General features: G+C 42.2%; 1 protein-coding gene across 7 annotated transcripts in view; it reads left to right on the forward strand.

Moving 5' to 3' along the window:
* Positions 1-1,334: 1,334 nt before the first annotated feature.
* Positions 1,335-19,011, forward strand: part of cbfa2t3 (CBFA2/RUNX1 partner transcriptional co-repressor 3) — a 66,272-nt gene continuing 48,595 nt past the window's right edge. For all 7 annotated transcript variants that reach the window (XM_084108661.1, XM_084108662.1, XM_084108664.1 and 4 more), the window contains exon 1: positions 1,335-1,469. In XM_084108661.1, coding sequence (XP_083964787.1) covers positions 1,346-1,469 — 124 coding nt within the window. In that variant the 5' untranslated portion in view covers positions 1,335-1,345. The remainder of the gene's footprint in view (positions 1,470-19,011) is intronic.

A 19,011-nucleotide genomic window follows, 5' to 3' on the forward strand; every position in this document is an offset into this window, starting at 1 on the left:
ACACGTTGATCTGATTGGTTACAAGGTAGTTTGTGACGTCAGAAACACCAGCGATTTCAAACCATGTTTTTGAGACTGTCTTTGGTTCACTGCAGTTTATGGAGAAAATACTCAGCAATGGTGTCGACTTATGAATTTACACATGGTTTGTCTTAAAGCATATTAAAAACACCACATTAAAAGCTTGATTTTCATGCCTTCAGATGGGAGTTGCACAGAGATTCTCGCCCTTGAACCATCTGAACTTATCAGAAGAACGGGCAACACTGTCCGGTAGGAACGGGAAGAAGGATCTGCCCACACACACATCTGGTTCCTGCCAGAGGAAACCTGTGTGTGAGCTTTCACTGTTTACTTTCGCCTGGGGAACATGAGGACAGCACACACGAGCTGAGGACTTGATTTATATCTATATATATACAACCAAACAAAAATGTACTCACACACCTTCAACATTTCTCACATTACACAATTATATAATACCAGTTTAGCTCAAACAATCACCAAGCAATGCTTCATTTTGTTCAGTCTGTGTGTAAAAAGAGCATTAGCAATTAAAGAAAAAACACTTCAGCAAAACATGATCAGGTCAAAGTATTTGAATAATTTTTGGTCCCAAATTATTATAATTTCACTGGTATTCTCTGTATGAAGAATATGTGGGTATAATATGTCACAGTTTACTTTATTTTGCTCTCCTCACTTACATAAATGAACTATAGTGTCTTGCACACACTAGTAAAAAAATATCAAAAATTATATCTGGTGTCTGAATAATTTTTGATCTGACTGTATAAAGCTATTTAATTTAGACGTTATAACAGATTTATCCTAACTCTCTTTATGAAATATCACTACAATTGTGCTTGTTCCTGGTTGTCATCAATGGGAGATTCTAACTCAGTTCTAGTTGGTTTAATATGTACACACACACACACACACACATTGACCAATTAAAGTACAGTCTCAGCCCACAGGCAGTCTGACCTCTCTAACACACACACACACACACACACACCCTTTCCTTTGAGCGGTTACAGAGAGAGAGAAAGAGATAAAGAGAGAGAGAGAGGAACACGTCTCCTGCTGTGACAGAATAACACTGCTTGCCCATTAACTGTGGAGAACGGCACCGATATTGCCACCTAAGCTAGAGAGAGGAAAGAGTTTGTGGTCAGCATTTAAAAGGAGGAAAACTTTTCCAGTTTCATGAGGACTCGAGATCCTTGCGTCTGATCTTCTCGTTGGGTCGCGTTCCTGAAGACGTTTGCGTGTGTTCCTGAACTGGACGCCTTTGCTCTTCCCACAACTATAGCTGGGTCTTTGGAGTTGATTTGTGGATTTGATGCATTGGGATGAGATGGCTGGAGAGATCCATGCAAGGAGACTTCACAGATCTGGGATCAGGAGAGCATCTTCCACCGTTCAGACGGTCATGCTTCATCGACTGTCCAGCAGACACTCAACAGGTGAGAGACAGAAACATGCATGTGTTGTAGAGTCGAAACACAGTCGTTCTTTCATGTGATGCTGGATGATTCTTGTCAACGTTACTCTAGTGGAGACGTCTGGTGTGATCCTGTGATGGAGAACAACATCTAAAACATATTCTGGTGACCAGCAAGGGTCACTAAAATCACTAAAATCACAAAACATGAGCGAGTTAGTTGGGTTCAGAAGCTCCCTCGAGAAAATGTAGATTTTTCTGATCTACAAACATGCATTTCAAAAGTTTGGGATCGGTAAGATTTTTAATGTTTGTAAAAGAAGTCTCTTCTGTTCACCAAGGCTGCATTTATTTGATTAAAAATACCAAAAAATAACAGTATTTTGTAAATATTATGACAATTTTCAGCATCATTACTCCAGTCTTCAGTGTCACATGATCCTTCAGAAATCACTCTGATGATTTGATGCTCAAGAAACATTTATGATTATTATCAGTGTTGAGAAAATAAATAGAATATTTTGCAACATTATAAATGTCTTTACTGTAACTTTTGATCAATTTAATGCGTCCTTGCCCCCCCCCCCCCCCCCCCCCAAAAAAAACCTTACTGACCCCAAACTTTTAACAATTTTCAGCAGTCAACAGGTGAGACAGAAACATGCATGTGTTGTAGGTCGTTCTGTCATGTGATGCTGGATGACTCTTGCCCAGTACTCTAGTAGAGGCGTCTGATGGGATGCTGTGATGGAGAACGACATTCAAACTGGTGAACAGCAGAAAAATTTGCCCAAAAAATGACCGCTGTTAACAAATCTGTGCTTGATTGACTAAATTTTTTAATCGCATCAATTTGATCAAGGTATTGTGTTTACATGAGGCAATATTGCATATATCTCACTATGCATGTGATCCTAGTCAATGTCTTCTGAAGAAATACGTAGAGACGTCTGGTGGGATCCTGTGATGGAGAACAACATCCAAAACATATTCTGGTGACCAGCCGGGGTTTAAAATCACTGAGGTCCAAATTTGAGCGAGTTATGAGGGAAATGTTTATTTCTCTGATCAACATATGTGCATTTCAAACGTTTGGGATCGGTACTATTTTTAATGTTTTTAAAAGAAGTCTGTTATTCTCACTAAAGGCTGCATTTATTTGATTAAAAATACCAAAAAAATAACAGTATTTGTAAATATTATGACAATTTATAATAACTATTTTCTATTAGAATATTTATTAAAATGTAATTTATTCCTGTGATCAAAGCTGAATGTTCAACATCATTACTCCAGTGTTCAGTGTCACATGATCCTTCAGAAATCAGTCTAATATGATGATTTGATGCTCAAAAAACATTCATTATTATTATCAGTGTTGAAAACAGTTGTGTACATTTTTTTTCAGGATTCTTTGATGAATGGAAAGTTCTATTTCATTTATTTGAAATAGAATTTTTTGTTACAATGTTACTTTTGATCAGTTTAATGCATCCTTGTTGAATAAAAGTATTGATTTATTTTAATCTCCCAATTTAAAAAAAAACAAAAAAAATCTTGCTGATCCCAAACTTTTGAACAGCAGTGAATGTGCATTGGAATTAACGTTCAGCAGCTTCTGTGAATAAAGCCCCGCCCACTTTTATTTGATTGGTCATCTCAAATTTCTTGACATTGACGAGAGCTGACAGACCAATGACAGCTCAGATGAGAAGATCTTGGTGCTGTGCAATATCTCTCAGCACTAAAGCGGACTTAAAACAATATTAGCCAATTATTTCACAAGCCTTTATAATATACACCTCGGAAAAATCCAGATCTCGTGACCTCGTAGCCTCTTTTCAGCAAGGCAGACAGAAACTGAATCTCCAGGAAAAGGCCATGTTTTTTTTTTTACCTTGCACCCTTTTTGACTTCTTTGCACAGGATAAAAGCACATGCACAGCAAATCATGTAACCGGGATCACAATATCTGAGAACTCTGAAGCCACTTGAGACCAATACAAGAATTTTAAGCCAAAGTACCACTTTTAAGTTGCACTTTATGGCTTTAGGGCGAAAATGGTTTTAGCTTGCGTTGAAAGGTAATATACAGCGTTGCACATTACCTGTGGCGCTCGGCTCTTGGCAATAATGAGCTCTGCACACGTTTCTCTGATAAGCCCAGGGTGATTAGGCTTAGTCATAAACATCCCCTGTAATTCAGTGATAAAACGGCTGAGGCAGCGAGTTAAACGTCCCGAAGGCCAACGCTTGTCTCAGGCACTGCCACCTATCGAGGTGTGTGTGCACTAGTGGTGTATCGATACCCTCATGTCACGACTCGATACAGATCACGATACAGAACTCACGATACGGTATTATTGCGATACTCCAAGACATATGATAAAAGGTTAACAAAAAATGTACTGTTGATTAAAATGCTAAATCTGGTATTACATTGGTGTGTAAATGAATAGGCTTGGACTTGGTGCTGAAACCCAAAGCACAGGACAATAGAGACACCAGAATAACAATATTCATGATTCTGAAAATACTGAATTATTTTTGATGAATATGTTTGCACTGTTTTTAGATCTATTTAATATAATGTAGGCACTTTTTACTGGTAACATCAAACATTTGGCATTATCAGGACACACAAATATTCCCCCATTGCATTATTATACATTATATTCAACATTATATAGTAGTTTAATGAAGTACTGATACTAAACTTTCTCACACAGTAATTTTTGTTTTGGGTGAACTATCCACGATACATAGTTGCATTTTTGTATTGCGATATATTGTGATACGATAATATTGTGACACCCCTAGTGTGCACTATAACGGTCACTTAACATACTGTAACAGTGCATTTACGGTAATTCGAGGTACGATGAGAACTGCGCATGTGCGTTAGAGAGTGTGTCAGTAATAGATGTGACAGTGAGCAGGAGAAGAGACTTTTGTACACTTTCTTTTATTTCCCTTTCTATTTGTGACCAGAGTTGAATGTTTATTTGGATGCTTTTTCTCACTCAATCCCCATGTTGTGGGGTGTGACGTTTAAAGGGGTGGTTGATTATGATTTGACTTTTCTAACTTTAGTTAGTGTGTAATGTTGCTGTTTGAGCATAAACAACATCTGCAAAGTTACAACACTCAAAGTTCAAAGCAAAGGGAGATATTTGCTTTTATAGAAATCGCATTTTAAGGACTACAACAAACGGCTGGTAGAGACAACAAGCTTCTTCACGGGTTAGTGACATCACCAACCCTAAAATTTACATAAACCCCGCCCCCTGAACACGATTTATAGAAAATCAAGACAGAATATGCTAATCAATGACTAGAAGATAACTACACATCAGCTTCATAAATTCATTCATCAACTAACCATTCAGAAATGTCCTGTTGCTTCTACATGTTGTCACTTCTCGAGTCTCTCCATCATTGTCTGAATCCGGTTTGAACATAAAAGGCAAAAAGTTTTTGAAATGTTCAGTGCATGTGTGTGTGAGTGCAAGCTATTGAAGCTCCGCCCCCTGTGCCGGGAGCAGCAGCTCATTTGCATTTAAAGGGACACACACAAACAGAGCGTTTTTGCTCACCCTCAAAAAGTGACAACTTTAACATGCTATATAAAAATATCTGGGGGGTATTTTCAGCTAAAACTTCAGAGGACTGGGGACATCAGAGACTTATTTTACATCTTGTGAAAAAGGCATTATACCACCCCTTTAAGTCATTTTATTAAACCCGGGGAAAATACACCATCTCTCGCCTCTCGTGCATCTTTTGACACCAAGGCAAGGCAAGTTTATTCATACAGCACATTTCATGCACTATGGTAATTCAAAGTACTTTACACAGAAAGGAATTAAAATAATCACAAAATAAAAGCAAGGAAAATTAAAACAGTTATATAAGGAATTAAAGGGATGGTTCGGAGTAAAATCAACCTAGGGTCCTTTGCACCATGACCTCGAGCCAAACAATATTTCCCCCAATATTTCAAAGCCTTTTTTCCCTTGGTTGAACATTATTAAAGTTAGAGCTTATTTAGAGATATCAGCCGGATGGGTTAGTGCAGGCGCTAATGGATCCAAGGCTGTATCTGGTAAATTACCCCTCTGATAATGCCCAGAATGGCACCAAACTTCTACAGTAGTACAAATAGGTTCTGTACTCATAAAACGAGGCATTGGAAAGTTTGTAAGTACATCAGGAGTTTATTTAAATAACACTTGCCTGACGGCTAATGCTACCGCTAACCCGGACGTCGACGTCACTTCAGTGATTTGGGAAAAGCACATAAAATTCCTGCAGAAAGCGATGCATAAGGATGTAGTGTAACGACGCCCAGTTCCAGGAATGCACTAATATTTTGTTGGTAGTACCAGTTTGCAACTATTATTAGTTAACACTAAGTTGTCAACACTTCGGAAAAAATAATAATTCGTCATTACACTACATCCTTATGCACCAATTTTGTCACCATATAATATGTGACCCTGGATCGCAAAACCAGTCACGAGTCGCACGGGTATATTTGTAGCAAAAGCCAACAATACAGTGCATGGGTCAAAATTATAAATTTTTCTTTTATGCCAAAAATCATTAGCCTGACTACGTCAGACTTCGTACTTCCGCTCAATTTCATTTCGCTTCTGTACTCAGTCTGAGACAGCGTAATAGCTTTCCGTTTTCCTCCGGCCTGAAAACAGCCGGCCAATCAACGAACAGAGGGCGGGCTGAGAGCCGTGACGTAGACGCTGATTGTACCGTGGATGCGTAGATTTACTTCACATAATCTGCAAAAGTCGTTCACAGCCATGTTCACTCTGGTATTTCGCTCGATGGTTTTGTTTTCACATCATACATGTGTTTACAGTGGAAGTTAGATGCGGCTGAGCATGTGCATAACACACGCCATAACCAAACGTTATGTGATTGGCTTACGGGTAACCAGTGATTTTAAACTTCAGACAAGCGCCCCCCCCGCGAGAAAGAAAACGCTTTTCAATTATGCCATGCCAGACTCTTTCTACGAAGCAAAGCGAAGTAGCAGAGTTTGGTATTACCAGGCTAAAAAATCATTGGGGTTTTATGTAAAGATCATGTTCCATGAAGATATTTTGTAAATTTCCTACCGTAAATATATAAAACATTTATTTTTGTGAGTGAATGCAGCACAATCGCCAACATAAATGCACAACTTTAAAGGAGATTTTCTCAATATTTCGATTTTTTTGCACCCTCAGATTCCAGATTTTCAAGTCTTATCTCGGCCAAATATTGTCATACCCTAACAAACCATACATCAATGGAACGCTTATTTATTCAGCAAAAAAATTGACCCATGTGACTGGTTTTGTGGTCCAGGGTCACATATTGTTTTTCTCTCTGGGCAACATCATCTCATCTTTGCGTTCCAGCACGTGTGAGAAGGGGCTGATGGGAGGTGTAGTCAACAGCTGGGTAATGAAGGGGCTTTTCATGTCGCGAAGCTTCTTGTGAGGCGGCAGATGTGGAGCGACTCGGGCAACAGCTGCGGAAAACGATAACCGGAGAGATGTCAGAGCGCTGGCTTATCATCACACACACACACACACACCAGTCTGCAATGAAAAACAGCCACCCACCACCACACACAGAAAAAGATGGGGGAGCTGAATTGAAACCCTGACATTTTTCAAGAAAAAAAAGAGGGGGGAAATTATCAAAACAAAGTCTGGTTGTTTCCTATCGCTGGCAGCAGAGGGTTTATAAACCGCGCTAATCCACAGCGATTTGAATATGTATGCTTGGATGATATGTTGGCCAGTGCTTTAGCATCTTAGCATAGCTGACAGCGCTGTGTGTGTGTGTGTGTGTGTTTAGGGAGGAATGAGGACAGAGGAATTATGCTATCCTGAATGCTTTTCCAGGCATAACAAAGACTAAATCAATAATGTGTTCGACTTCACTGATATTCTGGAACGCAGCGCTGTTCGAATGTTCATGTTTCAGGTGCAGATGGTTCATGACAGAACATGAGGATCTGATGTATTCAGGATGGCTAAAACAGAGAAGCTGTGTTTCAATGCCCACAAGACCGCATTATAATGTGTCGTATTCATTATATATTCTTGGAAACAACCACTACAAAATCACTTGTACATCCGATGTCACGTAAATTACAGAAAACAAAGGGAGGACTCAAATGCAAAGGGAAAAAGATATTTATTACAAAAGAAACACTAAACAAAACAAAACCCACGAGGGGGAAAACATAACTAAATACAAAACAACAACTTCAAAAACGAACATACCAAAAGGGGTCACGGGAGAACAGGAGACGTGTACAAGACAACGATCCGACACAGACTGCAAACACAAAGGAACTTATAAAAGGGACAAATCAGGCAGGTAATGAGGGAACAACAGGTGGGACAAATGAAACCAATAATGAGATAACAAGGAGGGTGGGGTCAAAACAGAGACAGGAACACAAACACCACATGTGCTACACAAGACAGGACAGGCATGTGACATTACCCCCTCCTTAAGGAGCGGCTACCAGACGCTCCACTAGGGACGGGAGGGACAGACCAGGGCGGGACGGGAGGGACAGACCAGGGCGGGACGGGAGGGACAGAACAGGGCGGGACGGGAGAGACAGACCAGAGGAAATGGACAGTTCGGGAGGCCAGGGCGGGCCACAGAGTTCGGGCGGCCAGGGCGGAGACCTTCCCTCGGGCGGCCAGGGCGGAGACCTTCCCTCGGGCGGCCAGGGCGGAGACCTTCCCTCGGGCGGCCAGGGCGGAGACTTTCCCTCGGGCGGCCAGGGCGGAGACTTTCCCTCGGGCGGCCAGGGCGGAGACTCTCCCTCGGGCGGCCAGGGCGGAGACTCTCCCTCGGGCGGCCAGGGAACAGGCACCGGCTCGGGCACTGGAACTGGCACCACCGGCTCGGGCACTGGAACTGGCACCACCGGCTCGGGCACTGGAACTGGCACCACCGGCTCGGGCACTGGAACTGGCTCGGGCACTGGAACTGGCACCACCGGCTCAGGCACTGGAACAGACACCACCGGCTCGGGCACTGGAACTGGCACCACCGGCTCGGGCACTGGAACTGGCTCGGGCACTGGAACTGGCACCACCGGCTCGGGCACTGGAACTGGCACCACCGGCTCGGGCACTGGAACTGGCTCGGGCACTGGAACTGGCACCACCGGCTCAGGCACTGGAACAGACACCACCGGCTCGGGCACTGGAACTGGCACCACCGGCTCGGGCACTGGAACTGGCTCGGGCACTGGAACAGACACCACCGGCTCGGGCACTGGAACTGGCACCACCGGCTCGGGAACTGGCACCACCGGTTCAGGAACAGACACCACCGGCCCAGGAACAGACACCACCGGCCCAGGAACAGACACCACCGGCCCAGGAACAGACACCACCGGTCCAAGTGTGTGCGTAGCCCACACACACCACATGGCTGTGGCCATAATGGCCAGTGTCGCGGTCACTGAGGGCTCAGGAACAGACGCCTCCGGCTCCGGCTCAGGAACTGGCACCACCGGCTCGGGCACTGGAACTGGCTCGGACACTGGAACTGGCACCACCGGCTCGGGCATTGGAACTGGCTCGGGCACTGGAACTGGCACCACCGGCTCTGGCACTGGAACTCGCACCACCGGCTCTGGCACTGGAACTCCCACCACCGGCTCGGGCACTGGAACTGGCACCACCGACTCGGGCACTGGAACTCCCACCACCGGCTCGGGCACTGGAACTGGCACCACCGGCTCGGGCACTGGAACAGACACCACCGGCTCGGGCACTGGAACTGGCACCACCGGCTCGGGAACTGGCACCACCGGTTCAGGAACAGACACCACCGGCCCAGGAACAGACACCACCGGCCCAGGAACAGACACCACCGGCCCAGGAACAGACACCACCGGTCCAAGTGTGTGCGTAGCCCACACACACCACATGGCTGTGGTCATAATGGCCAGTGACGCGGTCACTGAGGGCTCAGGAACAGACGCCTCCGGCTCAGGAACAGACACCACCGGCTCAGGAACAGACACAGAAACAGACACAAGCACAGGCACAGACTCAGGAACAGACACTGGCTCCGGCTCAGGAACTGGAACAGACACAGACACTGGCTCCGGCTCAGGAACTGGAACTGGAACAGACACAGACACTGGCTCCGGCTCAGGAACAGACACTGGCTCCGGCTCAGGAACAGACACTGGCTCCGGCTCAGGAACAGACACTGGCTCCGGCTCAGGAACAGACACTGGCTCCGGCTCAGGAACAGACACTGGCTCCGGCTCAGGAACAGACACTGGCTCCGGCTCAGGAACAGACACTGGCTCCGGCTCAGGAACAGACACTGAAGGTTTGAAGGGCGTCTCCAGGATCCGAGCTAAACGCTCTAAATAGCCGATCAGTGCCCCCCCGGCCATGAGAATGGGCATCTCCCGATCTGTCTCCGACTGGGCAGACGTGGCTTGAACCATCTCTGGCTGGGCAGATGTGACCTGAACAGTCTCTGACTGGGCAGACAGAACGTGAACAGTCTCGGGTTGGGCCACTAGACTCGGGACCACCAGACTCGGGACCACCTGAACAGGGACCACCTGAACAGGGACCCCCTGAACAGGGATTACCGGACTTGAGATCGCTGGAACAGGGACCACCGGAACAGGGACCACCGACATAGCCACGGAGGGGTTCTTTCCTCTCCTCCTCCGTTTCGGAACCACCGGAACTGGGACCACCGGAACTGGGTCGAGGAGGGGCCAGAGTGGAGAGTGGTCTTGAAATTCCTCTCGCCCACCTCCTCTACTGCGGCCTCCACGGGTCCCGCGAAATATGACCAACCGGGTCCCCTCAAAACTTTGCCTCCTCTCCCGCTCGGTGGCTGGGGAAGAGACCCTTTGCTGAGTCCTTGACATGGTCGGATCGTTCTGTCACGTAAATTACAGAAAACAAAGGGAGGACTCAAATGCAAAGGGAAAAAGATATTTATTACAAAAGAAACACTAAACAAAACAAAACCCACGAGGGGGAAAACATAACTAAATACAAAACAACAACTTCAAAAACGAACATACCAAAAGGGGTCACGGGAGAACAGGAGACGTGTACAAGACAACGATCCGACACAGACTGCAAACACAAAGGAACTTAAAGGGACAAATCAGGCAGGTAATGAGGGAACAACAGGTGGGACAAATGAAACCAATAATGAGATAACAAGGAGGGTGGGGTCAAAACAGAGACAGGAACACAAACACCACATGTGCTACACAAGACAGGACAGGCATGTGACATCCGACTCATAAAGTTGAGGTTGGGGTAGATTTAAAGGAGTAGTTCACTTCAGAATTAAAATCTCCTGATCATTTACTCTCCCCTTCGTCATCCAAGATGTTCATGTCTTTCTTTCTTCAGTCGAAAAAAGAAATGAAGGATTCTGAGGAAAACATTCCAGGATGTTTCTCCATATAGTGACTTCAATGGGGTCCAACAGGTCGAAGGTCCAGATGTGAGTTTCAGTGCAGCTTCAAAGTCTCGACACGATCCAGCCGAGGAATAAGAGTCTTATCTAGACAAACCAGTGGACATTTTATTAAAAAAATAATAATATTTATACTTTTTAACCACAAATGCTCATCTTGCACTAGCTGTGATGCGACACACATTACGTAATCACATTGACTTTGTTTTCTGCTCATAATGAGAACATTTTGATTATTATGTACGTTGCTTGTTTGTTTTTAGTAGATACTTATTTTAAGCAAAATATAAAAATGGTCCCATTCAGTGTCTTTAATCAGTCACGTGGTCGTCTGCCGTGATTTCAGGTTTATTGGGACTCTTTTCCACAGTCATCTCAATGGCAAAGAGTGTCCCAGTCAACCTGAACGCATCGGTGTCTAAATGTAAAAATAATAATAGCTTGATAAAACATCTGGTCTTCCCTTTTAATATTCATATCCAATTGGGCTCAACTGATGAAATATATATATATATATATTAATTTACATTCTCAGATGCCACTGTTTTGCCTCTCAGGACCCAATATCCTGATCTTTGATGGCTATTTTTATATTATATAAAACTATATTTTTCTTTAACAAAGTAGCCTACGGTAACACTTTCTACAGTATGAAGCCCATGCTTACAATGAATTATAGCCCCATTTATACAACTATATTAAGTATTACTATTCTATAAACATATAAAGGCTCATTAAGACCTATACTGCAATTATAAGAACAGGTATAGTTACATTCATATTATTTTTATAATTACTAAGTCGTGCATTTGCTTTTTCAATGCACATGCTCATAATCTATTATACACTGATTTATAAATGATCAAATATAAAATAGTTCCAGAGACACTTGTTTACTGCACCAATTAGTTATAAATTATGTCTTTAATGGCTAATGTTTGCATTAGAGTTCATGAATGTTTTTTTGATTTGAAAGTCAGATCTGTAGGTTTTGGAACAGAGCTTGTTTGTTTGTTTGTTTGTTTGTTTGACGTGTCGTTTGGTTAGATACCATGGTATATGATAATTATTCATGGTATATTGTGACCCTGGACCACAAAACCAGTCACATGTCACACTGGTATATAGCCAACAATACATTAAATGGGTCAAAATTATTGATTTTTCTTTTATGCCAAAAATCATTAGGATATTAAGTAAAGATCATGTTCCATGAAGATATTTTGTAAATTTCCTACCGTAAATATATAAAACATGTATTTCTGTGAGTGAATGCAGCACAATCGCCAACATAAATGAACAACTTTAAAGGAGATTTTCTCAATGTTTAGATTTTTTTGCACCCTCAGATTCCAGAATCATATCTCAGCCAAATATTGTCCTATCCTAACAAACCACATCAATGGAAATCTTATTTATTCAGCTTTAAGATGATGTATAAATCTCAATTTCAGATAAAACTGACACATTTAACTGACTGGTTAAGTGGTCCAGGGTCACATATAAGCAAGTACACCATCTGACACACACCGCGTACCACTACACTTTCTAGTAAGGAGTCTTCGAATGTCTGTATAAGTGTGTATGTGAGCACACGGCATGGGGGAGGACAGGAGAAGATGAAGACAAAACAAGTACGAGACAGAAAAGCAGAGAACAGTTATTCTTCCTATTTCCTCTGCTCTGCGGTCTCTATGAGGAACAGATGTTCACGACTTGATAGTGTGCATCAACCCCCTCTTCTCGCTATCTCCAGTCCCAGCGCTGCCAACTGCCTGAACACACAAACCCGGAGTCAGGGTTTAACCATCAACACGCGCACCTGCGAGGTCCACGCACAGATGTGCACACGCTAACGAAAACCCCACAGATTCACACCAGCGAGGAACTGAACGAGATCTCTGCATGAATGGGATCTGGGTTGTTTTCTCTTAGATTGAATGGTTGATTGCTTCTCTTGATCAAAAAAAAACCTCAGCAAATAGTGTTCAGATTTGCTGAAGATACCAAAGTCTGCGAGCAAAAGTATGAGATTTGAATGAGAATTGATAGATATTGAATGGCTAGGATTGTGTTTCTCGTTTTGATGAACTGATCGATTCTTAAGTCCCGAGATTTGATCTTATAGTGTGTTGTTTTCAGCTGATGAATGAACAAATCTTTGTAGTGCGGCTCCCGTCCAATAACTCGCTTTGTTACTTGTGATATGAAATAAATAAACAATACATGTAAAATTATTTTACTTTTTTAAAGTTCACTTTTTTTTTACTTTTTTTCTCTTCAGCAATAATCTGCCAAGTAAGTCTGCGGTCTTAAAGCATTCAAGATTTACGACAGTTTAAGTTTAAGTTTAAGGTCTATGCTCAAAAAGTGAATAAATGGATTATAAATACAGTGTATATAATTGATTAGCCTGACGTCGTCATAATCAGATTCTAGTCAGAATGTGAGTCTGATCTGCTCCATTGGGCTGTGATTATGGGGCGTGTTTCAACCGAACCAGGAAAGAAAATCCCTCTGCACTCAATTGGATAGACCAACAACCAATCAGAGCGACGGAGTAAGTGACGTATGTTCTTCATTCATCTTTCCGATCGACAAATGCCTTGATCGCGGTTCTCTGTTCCTCTTTTCACATTAATGCGCTGTTGATATCTTCTATAACAGACGCGATGGCGGAATCTACACATGATGTTTCATAAACAAAGTTCGGGAGGAACACGTTCAAATAATCAATCTAATTAACTTGTCATCAAACACCATGTCTACCCTATCAGCATGAGAGGAAGCATATATATATTCACTCTGTCAACTCACCTAACATTCCTTGACAGTTTCCAGCATCCCTCCACTCACTCTCGGCTTGTTCTTCCACAGCCAGGAATACGGGGGGAGTGCTTTGGGTTCGGGCCGAATACCGAGCCGGAGCCTCTCCTCGGACAGCACGCCAAATACGCATTTATTATTCTATCTGACTTATTTGTAAGTGTGAACTCGTGAAATCTCAATTCTCCCGCGGCAGTCATCTTTGTTGTACACGAATTCAACCCAAGCGCTCGTTGTTGACGTGGATGATTACATTACTGTTGATCATAGAGACAGAGCGCAACGCGTCATAATCTGAAGACCACACCCACCGGGAAAAATGCCAAATATTTCAAACTAAAATATAGTAGCCTACATTAATTTCATTGGAATTTATTTTTGGTAATTTTTGGTCGACACACGAAGAGCACCAGAGTGTTTATAATATAAGTATGATCTTTTCATGTAGTCAGCTCATAGGCCAGCAAAGTTCAACACAGAAAGGACATTTTATATCAAAAATCTGTTGCGCTATGTCGCATTACAAAACACAGTTCATTATCTCTCTCTCTCTTCCTGTCCTGTCTCACATCCTCTCTCTGTCAGCATCACCCTGTTGAGAAATGACAACCTCTTCACGCTCACACACACATTTCGTCGTTGCATCTTGTAATCTCTGCGGTTCAGACCAGCGATTTCACTGAAGAAACACGTTGGCGAACACACATCTGCTTCTGCAATGCGCCTTTCTCCGAAAACTGGATGCCTCCATTCCTCGCCTAAGGCCACCGTCTCATTAGATAAAGTCCCTCTCCGAGCTCAAAATAACTTTCATTTACTGCAGTCTGAGCGGGTGACTCAACAGAGCCGGAGCTTCAGTGGGAGAGAACAAAGAGAGAGGACAAAAGAGCCGTGTTTCCCAGTCTTATCTCTTTCCAGCACTCTGGAGCCACGGGAAAGGCTTTATAATGTGCGAGTGAGAAAAAGATCTACCTTACCCATGCTATCTCTCTCTTTTCTGCTTCATTTCTGAAGCGTCATTTCCATACGGACACAATACGCCAAATCAGATGCCGGCATCTCTGCCACTCCGGCTACGTCTACATTAATCCGGATTCGCTCTGGATCGCTGAATCGCTCTCTGTATGCATTTTATTTTTTTACGTTTCAGTGTGGATGAGAAACTTTTTGGAAAACGCCTGAAAACGCTAAATTCACCTTATACTGCGCATGCGTAAAACCGCACAAAAGCTCACTGAGATGATACAGATGGAAAAATACATAATAAAGTTATCGCGCAATTCTTCTGGCAGGATCATTTTATTAATCAAAATATCTCATCATTCACTGAAGTGTCCAGATCTCACTCACTATTATATGTTTGGTCTGCTCACTGCTCATGTTTCGCCGCAGGACAGCAGATGTGAGTGAATTCTGTCATCTTTGCAGGACTGTGATATGAAGAGTGTGTGAAGTAACATATTTTAGCAACAGTGTGAAAGTGAAAAGCACATAACAGCCACAATAACGCTATAAACATGAATATCTATTGGTGCAATAAACTTCCGTCATCGTTTTTAAATACCTCAGTTTTCCCAGTCCACACTACAACGCGAAAATGGCGTTCTCAAATTGATCCACTTTGGAGAGCGTTTTCAAAAAGCTTTGTTTTCAATAAAGGAGAACTCCGGTCAATTTTAACATTGAGCTCATTTTTTTGTACATTTGGAGTGCTGTCAGTACAGAGAACAATGATAAAAATCGGTGTTGCCTACACCGTGTTATCCTCTTTTTAAAATTTGCACCCTGTTGACTTCAATGGGGCACAGTAGTCGATTGTCGAGTTCACGCGCGTGATCATAGGTAACTAAACCTATGCGCGTGAACTCGACAATCGATTACTGTGGACTTCGACCGAAAACAGGATGTAAATACAGGTATGTGCGCTGGCTGAAATAACATCATTTTTATTCATATCTTTCACATCTACTGCAGTCAGATTCACCGTGTTCACTCTGAAGGAATCACTCGCATGACCTGTGCACTTGTAATGACACATCAAGGATGTTAAGAGGCTAAAAGCAGGTTTAAAACTTGCCCCATTGAAGTCAACAGGGTGCAAATTTTAAAAAGAGGATAACACTGTGTAGGCAACACCGATTTTTGTCGTTGTTCTCTGTACTGACAGCACTCCAAATGTACAAAAAAATGAGCTCAATGTTAAAATTGACCGGAGTTCTCCTTTAATAAAAACGCTGTCTCAGTGTGAACTGAAGGCCAAAAAGGAGAGAAAAAGCGAAAGCGTATTAGTGTGGAAAGGCCTATATCTGATGCAGAAAGACAGACGGACACTCTTAATGCCACTAGATGAAGGTCAGAGGAATAGAGATACATCTCATAATGGAGGGGTTTGAAAGCGATCACTCGGAGGAGTGTGGAGAGCATCAACAAAGCCCTAAATGAGCTAGAAAGGAGGACCTGTCAGGCGCTGACATTGACAGGCTGTCTACGAGCGCACCCCCCATGAGAGCACAGAGCTGTCAATCAAACTGCTGTCACGGCGATAAGAATCCCATGTTGCACCATTTGCTCCAGTCACTGCAACTCTATAAGGCCAGAAACTCTGCGTAACTACATGTTGCAATTGCAGTGAGTGTTGTAATCACAGTCCTGTTGTAGATGCTTCCTGTTGCGTTATACACTCTAAAAGTGCTGGGTTCAAATAAAAAACAACCCAAATTTGGGTGATTTTGACCCCAATTCGGTCAAATCAGCCCATCTTCTTTACCCAACACTGAGTCGGATAATTTCATATCTGTTTTTCATTGTGTTGATGTTGTATTGCGCTGTAACTCTTGTGCTGCTATTTAATGTTGGGTTAAGATGTGACTGAAGGTCAACAGTGTCATTATTAAAGTGTTCACAGGAATAACTTATAGCTCTAATTACATGCAGGTTTTTTAAAATATAATTTCTATGTAAAATATGATGGATGCACTGATATGAAAATTTTGGCCGATACCGATAACCGATAATTCTTTATATCTGAAAGCCGATAACCGATATACTGGCTGATAAATCTAAATCCAAATTTTTTTATAATTTTTGAGAGCCTGATTACAAAAACTAAAGTCTCACCATTAAAATCCATGTCCCAAGCACACAATTATAATGTTAGCCGATATGACAGACTTGCGCTGCACATATTGCGCTTTACTGTATTTTCCTTTTTGAAGGGATTCCTATTATATTTCAAGCAATTCAGAACCATCATGATGAACTGCATCTGCAGTGTCTCAGCTGAAGGAAATATTATTTGTCAGCTTTAATATATTGGGCAAATTTTCCTATCAGGCCGATAACTATAAAAAATTAACATATATCAACCGATATATCGTGCATCCCTAGTATGTTCACAATAAGTACATTGTGTCAACTGATTAATTTTAATGTTAGTGCATTGTAGTTAAGACATAAAGTGGCCCTATTATGTTTTTTGAATATTTCCTTGCATGCAGTGTGCGGTATCGCTGTTATCAGTCGCCATCATTACTATTTGTATTACTGTGTATCAAAAGATAAGGACAATCCAGAGCTGAAATTCAGATATGCTAATGAGCCTTTGGTTTTTGACACTTGCTGTAAGCATTCGACCAATCACAGCAGACTAGTCCATGTGACCAATCAGAGCAGAGCAGGCTCTCAGAAAGGCGGGGTTTAGAGAGACTGAATCCTTGATGGAATCAAATGTGGTGATGTGCAATGTATATTTAAGAGAAAGTTCAAGTGTTTTTTGACCTTGGATGCATGTAAACCTGTTGTAGAAAACCTCAAAACAAAATTATAAACCTTTAAAATAGCATAATAGGTGCACTTTAATATAAATAATACACCATAGAAGTATGTTTCATGCTTAACCCATCCATTTTAACCCTTTCTCTGAAGCTTTAGCCTCACAATAAGACAAAGGCATAGCAGGAGTGTGTGAGTAAGTGTGTGTGGTCGTAGAAGGACCTGACAGGTTAGGACAGACAGGGCTATAACTCCTCAGAGAGCCATAAACACTTCATCACGCCCCGGGACAACCAGTTATCCATCTCACAGTCCTACAGACAACCAGAAACCCATCCTGATGAAGACGATGTACAATGTATGTGAGAGAAAATATAAAAGGATTAGATGCAAAAAGTTTGAACCATATAGAAAATGAGGTTTAACATTGTTGATATCTGTGAGATTATTTTCCTATGTGGAGAAATCAAAGAAGCATGACTAAAACAAAACACAAGTTTCTCAGTTTATTACCAATCTTTGCTAAACCAAGCACCACGAACGCTATTTTTGGTATATAATATAATCAGTGTATATATTTCATTTAAACAGAAGGAACGACCCTATAGGCATCAGAAGGAGTATAGTCGAGAAAACACCCGGAAAACCCTGCTGTGTGTATAAAATAAAGTTATTTCCCCGTCAAATACTTTTAATATGTTCCCTTGAACATAAAACTCCAGCCAGTGGATATTACTGAAGCTCTAACCATCTGTTTTACCACAAAGTCGGTGTGTATTTCCAGGAAGGTGTGTGTTTTCCAGTACAGTAATGCTGTGGTTCGGGGTCAGTCTGAAACAAACAAACACAAACTGCACTAATCGGGAAATCTTAGCATGTGAAAATTCGTGTTTTGATAGTCTTGATCTTTTCATGGAAGATCAAGTTGAATTTTTAATTAGTTTGATAATATTGGGAATAGTTACAAAGTATCAAGCTGCTTATTATTAAGGGCTTTGGGGTTTCTCAGACCTCAAACAGAACATGAGGAGATCAGAAACTTCATACGTCTCACTTCTGAAGTCGTGATTGAATAAATGTCTTACATATACTGTATATAACAGAGATTTTACAGTGGATTTGTATCATTTAAAATGAAAAACCTTCAATATCACATTGACTGACCCAGCACTGTCGAAAAAACAACCCAGCAAATGGGTTAAAACCCAACACGCTAGGTAAACCCAGCATGTGTTCTGTCCAATATTCAGCCAGCGCTGGGTTGCCAAATAACCCAGAAATGGTTGTTTTAATCTCTTTAAACAGATCCCACTGTCTCACACTTGATTTGAGATGTTTGCCCTCACATAGACTGACACATTCAGAATTGAAATGTGCAAATTGCATTTGGCTGTAGAAAAATCCTCAAATATCTGGGCAGATATTGCATGTCCACACCAGAGTTGACCACATAT

Source organism: Abramis brama, assembly GCF_963993115.1.
Source record: "Abramis brama genome assembly, chromosome: 3".
NCBI classification, from domain to species: Eukaryota; Metazoa; Chordata; class Actinopteri; order Cypriniformes; family Leuciscidae; genus Abramis; species Abramis brama.